Raw genomic sequence first — 12,701 nt, forward strand, 5'->3', positions numbered from 1 at the left:
TTTACGACCATTCCACAATTCCAAAGGTGTTATCTTAACACTCTTGGATGAAACACAATTTAAAATATAAGTTGCAGTATGTACTGCATAACCCCAGAACGAGTCGGGTAAAGAAGCATAACTTATCATAGACCGAATCATGTTCAACAAGGTTCGATTTCTCCTTTCTGATACACTATTCTGCTGAGGTGTACCAGGTGCTAAGAGTTGTGATACAATTTCATGTTCTATCAAATAGTTCTGGAATGTAAGATCCAAAAACTCTCCACCTCGATCAGATTGAAATGTCTTAATTGTTTTATTTAATGCATTTTCAACGTCAACCTTAAACTCTTTGAACTTTTCAAAAGCTTCAAACTTCAGTTGCATTAAATAAACATACTCATATCTTGAATAATCATCATTAAAAGTGATGAAATATTAAACCCTCATTTTTCTCTAACATTCATCAAACCACAAAGCTCTGAATGTACAAGCTCTAAGGGTTTTTGGGCCCTATGACATTTTCCAGTAAAAGATCTTTTAGTTGTTTTTCCTTCAAGGCATGACTCACACAGGTACAAAATTTTCTTCTAACTCGCTTAGAAGTCCATTCTTAACCAATCTCTCAATTCTTTTGAGATTGATGTGTCCTAACCTTAGGTGCCAAAAACGGACATTTTCTTTAGGAGAAATTTTAAGTCTTTTATTTTGAGTTATCGCAGTTTTAAACATTTCAGTTTTTAGGAGGGGTTTAGTTGTTAACAGTCTTAGCACATATAAACTATTTTCTAGCTTAATAGAACAAATATCTACATCATTCTTAGAAATAAACGCTTTATTTACAGAGAAATTAACAATATAGTTTTGTTCAATCAAACACTTTACAGAAATTAAGTTCGTTTTTAAATCAGGAACAACAAATACATTTTTAAATAAAATATATTTATTCTGTAAAGTAAACTGGAGTCCTCACACTGCCATAGCTGAGATGGCGTACCGAGTTCCCACACGCATCGTCATCTCCTCAGCTATCAGTTGCCGCCAGGAACTAATTCCCTGAAATGAAAAACAAACATGGTTAGTGGCACCTTAATCAATTATCCAGGTTGAATATGATGGAATGAATACATGCGCAGCGGAAGAAAAAATGGATCTAAAGTACTCTAAATAGTTTAATTACAAAGGACAAACATGCAATTAAAACAAATAAAAAGGGGAAGAAGAAATACAACTTTTGTAGTCTCTATTCTTCTCCAAATTAGCTCCAATCTCCTCACAAACAGTTCGTAGACTATCACAAGAGTCTTCCCGACTATTCTCCGACCTTAGAACGGGATGGTGGGATCCAGTGAGTGACTAATTTGGAGAGGAAAAAGCTAAGTATTTGAGAGAAATATTTATGAGATTATCACATAATTCTCATAAATTTCACTTTGTCCAAGAGTTCTAAAAAAATTAGAACACTCTTCTTAAAGGCCATTACAGCAAAATATACAACTTTGAGTTTGATGAGAATTTGACACTAAAAAATCTACTAACTCAAAGTGGGATTTAGTGGGATAAGTGTCTTCAAATGAAGACAACACTTAATCATACAAAAATTGGCATTTCTCACTCACAAATGTTCCATCTTTTCACTAACTTGATCAAGTTTGACTCTCAAAGTCTAAAGTAACAAATTTGACTTTTTGACTTTCAAAGTTAATAATCAACATATTGACTTCCATTGCAATTTTGACCTAGTTCATTTAATTTCAAATTAATTCTAATAATCAATTTTAAAATTAAACTTAATATTAAATCATTAATTAAATAATTAATTAATTTAATTTAATATTAAATCCAACAATAACCCCAATGAATATGAATCCCTATTCATAATCTTGATATTTAAATCTTATTTAAATATCTCATATTTTCCATCTCTTTATGTTTAATTCACAATTAAACATTAGGTTAAATATATCGTATATATTTACCGTTTTACTCGAAAAACCAAATTTGAATACTTCAAAATCGTTCCTCACACTGTTTTAAGGTTTAGTCCGATATGAGCTAGTAGCGGGACCTCGTGAACCTACATATCATGGGCTCCAACGATCCGTAATTAACTGGCTAAACTCTTTAACCTAATTAACCATCATTCGTCATTAAAGCTCAGTAATTGTACTCCTTTTACTGTAGATATATTATAACCATGATTAGTAAGTTAACCCTTCATAGGTTGTTCGTAATAACGGCTGGGTCAAAAGTTGTTTTACCCCCCAGATTACATCTTGCTTCTTAAGTCTCACTAATCCTCTAATGAACAATTGGTTTGTGATCCAATCATTAACTGAGTCCCTCTCTGGCCAATGAGAGGGTGGGGCCTCTTGTTCAAGACCCGAAGTCAGCACTTAAGGTAACAACCTCTCTACTATCCCTAAAAGTAGGTATAAGTGAATTTCGTCTTGCACTCTATGTCCCCTAACTATCTATCTGGTCTAACCCATAAAATGAGAGGCTTATTGAGCTGGCATTGTTGAGCCAACCCTCACCCATGTAAATCTAAGGATAATCCCAAATAAATAGGAGTTCATAGTTAGCTCAGGATTAATATCGAGTTACCTAGGCCATCACTTTGAAATAGTCAGTTTTAAACAGTAAACAATGTTAAAAAGTAAGAGTGACTTAATTCTTGATTCGATCTTATGCAAACTTATTGCATAGGACGCCCCCGCTTCTCATGTCAATACATGAACAAATCAGGATCACTTCGTTTGTAGCACTTTACAACAAATTGTAATAACTACAGACTGTGTCGCATCCTTTAGTGTTACCAGAATAAGGTACCCAACCTTATTCATATACTATAGACCATTTTGGCTATTTACTGAACTTGATCTACTCTTATGTCTCCACATAAAGTTCACGTATTCAAATAATAGCCATGGATATTTAGTTTATTGGATTTAGACTTTACAAGTGCAATTCACATATTCAATAACAGTTTTATTGAATAAACGTCAATAACATCTTTATTGATAATAGAATATGTTTAACATTATAAACTGCGAGTTTTAAGACATATAACCCAACATAATCATCATTCTCCACTAAACAAGTCTCCAATACAAGTAAATCACATTTACCTTGCTTGGCCTTCTTCTTTTCTGCCAAGTACATGGGACAATTCCTCTTCCAATGTCCCTCGTGGTTGTAATGAAAACAGATTTCCTTTGCAACCTTGGCCTTCTTGCTCTTCCGAGCAGCAGCTGGTTGGTTAGCTTTCCCTTTGCCACTTTTCTTCTTCTTTCACTTTTTGGTGCCGGAAGAAGAAGGCACAAACTTAGTTTCAGAGGACGATCCTCTGCAAAACTTCTTTGAGAACGAGGCAACATTTGCCTCTCCCTTTTGTTCCTTGCTTTTCATCAAGAACTGAAAAGTCTGAAGCTCATTGAGTAAAGTGGTCAGTTGTAGTCAATCCTGTTCATAACAGCATTGCTATGGAACTATAGAAAAATTTCAAGCAAAGATTCCAAGATGAAGCTAACCTGACTGGCCTCATCGATGATAGACCCTTTCATCTCCGCCACGTTGAAGTGAACCATCATGTTGAGAAAATGTTCTCTAATAGATGCCCCCTCTTGCATACGGGTATTAAATATGTGTTTTATAGTGTTATGCCTGATCTGTACGAACGGCTGTCCGAACATCCCTCGCAGGGACTCCATGATCTTACGGGCAGTGAGCATGGGCACATGTTTTTTTGCTAAGACTTCAGAAAGGCTTGCCACGATATACGCTCGGGTTTTTTCATTTGCCCTTATCCAACGCTTGTATGTCTCTCGAACATTTCAAGTGGCATTTTAAACAAGAATAGAAGGACCATCCTCCATAAGGACAAATCGAAGGTCATCGATGATTAGTAGTGTTGATTGTATTTTTTTCATGTTGTATAATTTTCGTCGGTTAGTTTGTTGGCAACGAGTAAACTCAATGTAGCGAAAGTCATAATGAAATTTGCTGAAATCATACAATTTATTTATACCAGTACTCTATGCATTACTCCATTTACAAAAATCAATTAAATTGAACAAAATAATCTAATGCACCCTAAGTGACATCTATTTTGCAATGATGTTTCAATGAGACAAGATAAAAGTCACTGTAGGGTGATCATGTGCCCTTCACTAAAATGAGACTATCTCAACCAAAGATAGAATAACTCCTTGTTACTGTAATTATCAGTCACTATTGGATTAAACCTCGCTCTAATACTAATTGAAAGAATCTGTGAAGGTCCTGAGCAGAAACATGGATCGTCCCCAATTTTTTTTTTCACAGAACACTAACTACAAAAACAATTATGCAATTAAAAAAGTTTACAACATGCAATAAAATTGAGAAAATAATTAGAGAGGGAGACTTACCCTTGAAGAACCTTTTCTTCACGTATTTTTTTTCTCCAAAATAACCACGTACTATAACAAACTCGAAACCCTAATGACTACCACCATGAAAATTTCTTTGTATTTTATAGGATGGGAATTCAAGGAATTGTGTGGGCTCTTGGAATTTTGGGAGAGAGAGAGGTATTTCCTTTTCTCCAAAATGACCACGTACTACAACGAACTCGAAAACTTAACGGTCACCACCACGAAAATTACCTTTGTATTCTTAGGATGAGAATTCAAAGGAATTGTATGGGCACTTAGAATTTTTGGGAGAGAGGGAGATGAAATTTGAGAGGGAAAAGAGTCAAGGAGATTTTTAGAGAGTTTATCCAAGAGAACCTTTTCTCTATTTTCTATAAAACCAAAAAGAAGGAGAAGAAAATCGAATCACCACTCAACTCCCATCTTGATCGTGAGATTAAATCAAGAATTGAGTGGAGGGAGGGAAATTTCCCTCCCTTTAAAGTTCAAATTAAAATTAATAAAATAATAAATTAACTTTAATTTAAAATTTTATATATATATATATATATATAAATAATATCTAACTTATTTTATATGTATGTAACATATAATTTATGGTTTAATAATGTATCATATATAATATAACCTATAGCTTTAATTCTTTCATTAATGGTATTTAATATAAATCTCATTTATATTAAATTCAATTATATGAATCCAATTCACATAATTAATATTTGAATCATATTTAAATATTTATTTCCTCTCAAATAAACTTTATATTATAATGTATCAAATACATTATATTAATTATATCATATATAATTAAATTAAATTAATTATATCACATATACTTAATTCCCTCATTTAATTTGAACAATTCAAATTAATCCAAAATTGATTCTCATTAAATCCTTGTTGAGCTATAGAGGGAACCTCATAGACTTATAGATTGAAGCTCCAATGGTACTTGAATAGTTAATTAAACTCATTTAATTAAATTATTATTTTAATTAATTATTCAACATCCATTAACTGTCCGACACTCCACTAAAGACCGACAGCTGCACTCTTCGCACTACAAATATATTCTTGTATTCATTGGATATAACCAGTCAACAGTGCGATGACCCTTCACAAATTGCTCGTAAGTACATTTAAGCCAAAATTACCGTTTGGCCCCTATAGTTACACCTAACTTTTTAAGTACCACTGATCTCTCTAATGAACAATAAATCATAGTTCAACTATGACCAAACCCCTATTGGGCCTAGAGAGGGTGTAGCGTCACATTGTTTAAGTCCTGAAATTAGATTACCCCGACATCGGGGAAGGAGTGAATTTCATCTTGTGTAGCTGTGTTCCCAACTCCCCAATAAGACGAATCCCCAAAATGGTAGATTTATTGAGTCGGCGATCTAGCCACTCTCGCAAGAATTCACAACTCACTCAGGATTTAGATCATGTCACCTATGGTCATCCTAGTGAAATGTAAGTCTCAATTATGAATGGTGTTATATAATGAGACTAGTCATTTCGTGCTCCGGTCTTATATAAACTCCTCTGTATACAACACCCCCGCTCACATGTCTCCACATAAATGATTAGGATCAGATTATTTGTAGCACTTTACAACAATTGTAACATTTACAAAGTATGTCGTATTTGTAGTGTCACCAAGATAAGGTATCCAACCTTATTCATCTACTACAGACCATTTAGGTTATCACTTATGATCCGCTTATATGTCTCTATATACATGTTTAAGCTACAAATGATAACCTTGGATGTTAGTTTATTGGTTTGTGTGTTTAATGCTACTAAATTTCGAATAAAACATCTCATATTTTATTAAATAAATAAAATATTTGTACAATACAATTACAAACTACAAGACTCTACGAGATTTAGGGCATCGACCCAACAAATGTATTGAATATCGTTTTGGCAAGTAATCGAGGATTGAGTAAGTAGCCATTAAGGATCGAGTTTCTTGGTAATGGCAGGCACGCGAATGCATCTCAGAGGCGAAATGGTAAAATCATAAGATCACTTTCCATTATTTTTCTACATGTCATTTTTTATTTGGGACAACAAGACGACGACGACGACAACACCGCAAGCCTCCTGTCTCGACTTGTCTCGTCGGCGCTTCTTAGCTGAATGCTTCATCAGAAAAATTCTGATCTCTTCCTCTTCTTTGATCGAACCACAGGTAGCAATAGAACGGATCGACATTTTCTTTCTTCTCCAAATGCCAAATAAACGATCTACTGGTTCATTCCATGCCCAATTTGGTGATGATTCGCCGGAGTATTTGGTCTACGAAGACCTTTCGTGCAGCTGCTTTAACAATCTTCAATCCTCAGCAGCATCTTCATCGTCGTCCAGTTATATTCAACATTGCTTGTCAGTTGAACCAGACTTGTTTCTCTTTTTCTGCGAGAGCCAACAGTTTTCAGGTTCCGGAATTCTATTTTCTGAACAAGAAGATCTCTTATTTGATACGAACAGGCCGAATAAGTGAAGCGAGGGAACTTTTTGATAGCATTAAGCATCGAAATACGATCACTTGGAACACGATGATCACTGGGTATGTGAAAAGGAGAGAGATGTTGAAAGCACTCCAGCTGTTCGACGAAATGCCTAACAGAGACATTGTGTCATGGAACTTAATGTTATCAGGCTATATATCTTGTGGCGGAAAGTTCATTGAGAGGGCACGGAATATGTTCGATAAAATGCCCGAAAGAGATTGTGTTTCATGGAACACGATGTTGAGTGGTTATGCTAAGAATAGGATGATGGATAAAGCAGAAGAGATTTTCAATTACATGCCAGAGCGCAATGTTGTCACATGGAATGCCATGGTTTCTGGTTATTTAATGAATGGTTATGTGAAGAAAGCTGTTGAGTTCTTTAAGATGATGCCAGAACGAGATTCTGCTTCTCTTAGTGTACTGGTTTCTGGTCTGATTCAGAATGATAAGTTGGTTGAAGCTGAAAAGATTCTGCTTCAATATGGTGGGAATGATGGTAAAGGGGATTTAGTTCATGCTTATAATACTTTGATTGCTGGATATGGTCAGAAAGGAATGACCCACGAAGCCCGTAAACTGTTTGATCGCATCCCTTCGGGTCGTGATCATGAGGAAGATGAATGTGGCAACTTTAGGAGGAATGTGGTTTCATGGAACTCTATGATAATGAGCTATGTGAGAGCTGGTGACATAGTCTCTGCTCGAGAATTATTCGATAGAATGGTTGAGCGAGATACTTTTTCATGGAACACTATGATCAGTGGCTATGTCCAGATCTTGGATATGAAAGAGGCCTCGAATCTTTTCGGTAGAATGCTGGAGCCCGATACCCTTTCTTGGAATATGATGATATCTGGGTTTGCTGAGATCGGTAATTTGAAACTAGCTCATGACTTGTTCATGAGGATGCCAGAGAAAAGCCTGGTCTCATGGAATTCCATGATATCTGGCTGTGAGAAAAATGAAGATTATAAAGGAGCAATTAACATCTTTTTGCAGATGCAACATGAAGGTAAAAAACCAGATAGGCACACTTTATCATCAATTCTAAGTGCTTGTGCCGGGTTGGTAGATTTGGCTTTGGGAACTCAGATCCATCAACTAGTTATAAAAGCCTTTATTGCAGATTTACCCATAAACAACTCTCTTGTTACAATGTATTCAAGATGTGGAGCAATCGTTGAGGCACGGACTGTCTTTTATGAAATGAATCTGCAGAGAGATGTCATTTCTTGGAATGCGATGATTGGCGGGTATGCCTCTCATGGCTTTGCAGCAGAGGCTCTTAAACTTTTTGAATTGATGAAACAATGTAATGTGCAGCCCACTTATATCACATTCATTTCTGTTCTGAATGCTTGTGCTCATGCTGGATTGATCGAGGAAGGTAGGAGAGAATTCAACTCCATGGTTAACACACACAGTATTGAGCCACGAGTTGAACACTATGCTGCCCTCGTTGACATCATCAGTCGACATGGGCAACTTGAAGAAGCAATGAGTTTGATCAATAGCATGCCATGTGAACCGGACAAAACAGTGTGGGGTGCATTACTGGGTGCTTGTAGAGTGCACAACAATGTTGAGATGGCTCAAGCAGCAGCGGAAGAGTTAATGAAGCTCGAACCCGAAAGCTCAACTCCATATGTGCTGCTATATAATATGTATGCCGACGTGGGACGATGGGATGATGCTGCTGAAGTGAGAACGATGATGGAGAAGAGCAATGTTCAAAAGGAAGTTGGATATAGTCGGGTGGATTCTTATTGCTAAAGATATTTGATTGGCTTCCAATGCTTTGGGTGAGTAGTAGATTGATTCTGTCCTTAGTTTCATAACTTATAAAATACAACCATCTTCATTGGATGGATCTTTTGAACCCTTTTGAGAATAATTTTTAAGTTTTTTAAAAAATTGATATATATATAAATCTAGTCGATGTCTTATTTATAAAGCTATACTCAATTTGACAAATTATGGCTATATTTTTTTTACACAATGAAATTTGCAGTTGTGCAAAATTTGAATAAATTTCAAGAGAGCATTTTTTTTTCTTTGGACCTTTTAAACCATAATTGTTGATTTTTCTCTCTTATCTTAATAAAACTATCGGCCACATTGTTCAGTCTCCTGAAATAATTTCTTCATAAAGTGAGTCTTCAAGATATCTTCTATGATCACATTTGCAGACTTAAATATTAAACCGTAAAATTAGCTAGTTTGAAATAAAAATTTGGCTATACTTTTATGTTGGCATAAGTATTTGCCCACAAAGATGTTGAAAACTAGTGCAAGCTTATTTTACAAGTAATTTGAATTGATTTTTCTTTTTTAATTTATGTTAGTGACACTTATTTAGGATGCAAAGAGTATGCTATTATGTTGGAGCCAATAAATCTAGAGTTGGACACGATTAAACAAATTTATGGTTCGTTTAGATTGACTTGAAAAAAAATATTTTTTTAAAAAAACTCATTTTTTTAAAAACTCTTTTATAAGAATGGTTTAAAATACACTTCAAAAACTATTTTGAGTGGTTGTCAAATACTCACTTTTTTTTTTTTTTCAAAATGACTTATTTTTTAAATTAAACACTTAAAAATGTATTCTAAACACACCCTTAGTTTTGAAACGCCAGCCTATGTAGACAATTTTTTTGAGTTCAATAATATATATCAATGTGAGTAGTGAAATGACTATGATGATAGAAAATTTCTAGTACTACTGAAGTACTATATTTCATTTATTCATATTATAAATTTGTCTTCGTAAATATTAATGAACCTCACTTTAATGTCGGTGGATCCTACTTCATTTCTAAAGGCATGTTGATGTGATGATGTTCCAATCCTAATTTTCATTCCGAATCATAGTCACACAATTCTAAGGTTTAATTTTCGTCCAACATTCCAATAGATCTTTCCTTTTTGTACAATTTTAGCTTCGTGGTCTTCAATCTTATTAGGTTATAGTGAGAAAAGCACTTCAACTTAAAAAATTAACTTCGTCTTTGTTTCAATTGCTTCGTAAGTGTATTTAATACCAACGTAATGAGCAGAGCATTGATTTCCATAAAAGATGATTTCAAGTTCTTTGGTGTGTAGGAGGTGCTAGTGTCCAAGTTGGGGGTTTGGAAAGAGAGGTGAAGGAATGAGGCGAGTGAGAGTAGAGACAGGAAGTTTTTATTTAATTGAAAGTTACCTTGTCATGTAGAAAAGGAAATGAATAACGACCTTTTAAACTTATTATTTAAAATTTTTGGGATTAAATGTGCACATTATTAAATGAGAAGAACTAAAAGAACTAATTATTGAAATTCAAGGACAAGGAAAACAACTTTATCTAGAAAAAATTATCCCAATTTAGTCCAAATTAATTTTCAACCCAATCGAAACACTATAAGTAAAGTTAGGTTACTCAAATTTTACTGTTAAAAAATGGATCAACGTTAAATTTGTTTTTTCTAGAGAAAAATTGTATTGATGTCCCACAAAACAAGTATGTGCTTTTCTTGTATATATAAAATTCTCATTCCCTAATCGAGATATGAATTAATCACTCAAGTGTGAAGAGACTCTGAAGCTTAATAGGAGTTGAATTATCATTAAGACAGTTAACCTAATCTTGGTCTTTGATGCATTTAGGAACTTAGCTAATTGTAATTAGATGTTGAGAATTCAAATGACTTCTCAAACAAAATCGAACTCTTGACTTCACCCTTCGAGAATCGATCCTCTTTATACTCTTCCTCCAACCTTATAGTCATTGAGTTCTCACTTGGAGGTTGATTTAGCTCAACTTGGATCCTTGAAGCGAGCCTTGTAGCGACCATGGCTAGACAATCCAATAAATGGAGTTGGTGTTTCCTTCTTTTGGCTAACCTCTAAGGGGTTGACCAAACTCTCTTTTAGGCTTGTTCATTTGGGCCATCAACCAACAAGTTAGGGGTCGACATTCTTCATGTTCAGTCAATCCTTCAAGATTGACAAAAAGTTCTTTCTTCCCTAAATGCGCTTAACATTAAAGATGTCTATTTAACAGACATGTAGAATCCTTGATTAGATGGGAATGGGGAAGAAGCGGGGAGACTTTTCTCTCCAATGGCTAAACAAGTATGGGGATAGATACGAGTTTGCCTCCATTCCCTACCTCACTTTGCCTAATTAATTAATTATATATATATATATATATATACACACACACATTCACAATTAAGCCAGCTTACTGTGACTATTAGAAAAAGTTAATTATATATCTCACTGTAATTTTCTATACATATACATATATACATACATCATAGTTTCAATAATCAATGATTTTCTAATTTTCATTTTAACTTTTTCATATTTTAATACATTTATTTATTTATTTATTTATATATATATATATTTAAGACTTTATTATGTTTATGTTGTAATATTTAAGTTGAAAATTAGACTTGTAATATTTAAAATTTAATTTTTAGAAATTATGAAATTAAATACTTTAATTATATATTTACATATAAAATATTATTGTTTTTTTTTTTATTATGAAATTTTATATTATTTCCTTTAAATTAAAATTGTATTGAAAATGGTCTATTTAATATATAAAATTTTATTAAGGTTGAGAATAAATTTAAAAGTGGTTAAAAAATGAATAAATTAAAAAAAAACAAAAGGGAAAATTTTCAAGTAGAGATGAGGATTGAAATAGGGGGCGGGGACGGGGACGGGGGCGGAAAGCCTTCTTCGTCCCTGCTTTGCCCAATAGACATCTAGTTAGCACATTTGAGCCATACCCCCCTTCACTTGACCTTGTCTATTAAATAAATATACCTCTTCAGTTAACATATTGAGAAAAAAAAACATTTTTGGTCTATAGGTTTTAGGTCTAGTTTTCATTTGTTATCTAAGTTTCAATATGTTACACTTTTAGTTTTAAAATTTTGGGAATGATTTCAATTTAGTTTCTAGGTTTCAAAATATTACAATTTTACTTTTAAAGTTTGAGTTTTGTTCCCATTTGGTTCATAATTTCAAGATTCACACTTTTAACCTCAATTTTTTATACTAAATATTGATTTTCAATATTTGATGTGAATTTCTATTAATTAAAGTTTAGAAATAATTTTAATAGTGAGGAAAAATTTGTGAAACTTAATTAACTATAATTCTTTTTGATTATTTAATAGACATTAACACTAAAGATTGAAAGTGAGTATTCTGGTGAAGAATTGAGGTAAAAAGTGTATATTTTGAAACCTAAGTACTAAATTGAAATAAAACTCAAATCTTAAAGATAAAATTATTACAATTTAAGATGTAGGGACAAGATTGCAATTAAACTCAAAACTTGAACTACCGCCTCATTTACCCCACTGGAATGAAAAATGCAGTAAACTATATGGATTCCAATTGGTGGATCAATAGAAATGGGTCTGAATCGTAAAAGGGTTTATTGTGTTTGATGATGTTTACCCATGTATTCTTTTCCAAAAGGATTGTGATTGTGATTGAGCCTATTTACCTTGCCGCTCTAAATGAATAGTTAAATTAAAAAGACTAGACTACCTTCAACGTTTAATGAAATTTACTCCTAAACGACAGAATACTCATTGAGCAACATTTCAAAAAATCTCCCAACCGTTTGGGTTATCTTCCTCTCTTCTTCACGCCTCAACTTCTGACTTACATTTTTTAGTGTTCATCATCTGGTCGGTTCCACCATCCATTAGTAACTACAATGCGATTTGTGAAAATCCTATTTTGGAAAGCTTCAAATATAAGGAATTAAC

At 33.6% G+C, this 12,701-nt stretch overlaps 1 protein-coding gene across 1 annotated transcript; it reads left to right on the forward strand.

The window, feature by feature from the left end:
* Window positions 1-6,426: 6,426 nt before the first annotated feature.
* On the forward strand, window positions 6,427-8,880 carry LOC120077123 (pentatricopeptide repeat-containing protein At1g62260, mitochondrial). Its single transcript, XM_039031018.1, has one exon. The coding sequence runs from the start codon at window positions 6,668-6,670 to the stop codon at window positions 8,693-8,695; it is 2,028 nt and encodes a 675-aa protein (XP_038886946.1). The 5' UTR covers window positions 6,427-6,667; the 3' UTR covers window positions 8,696-8,880.
* Window positions 8,881-12,701: the final 3,821 nt, after the last annotated feature.

The sequence above is a fragment of the Benincasa hispida genome, chromosome 5 (assembly GCF_009727055.1).
Source record: "Benincasa hispida cultivar B227 chromosome 5, ASM972705v1, whole genome shotgun sequence".
Classification (NCBI taxonomy): Eukaryota; Viridiplantae; Streptophyta; class Magnoliopsida; order Cucurbitales; family Cucurbitaceae; genus Benincasa; species Benincasa hispida.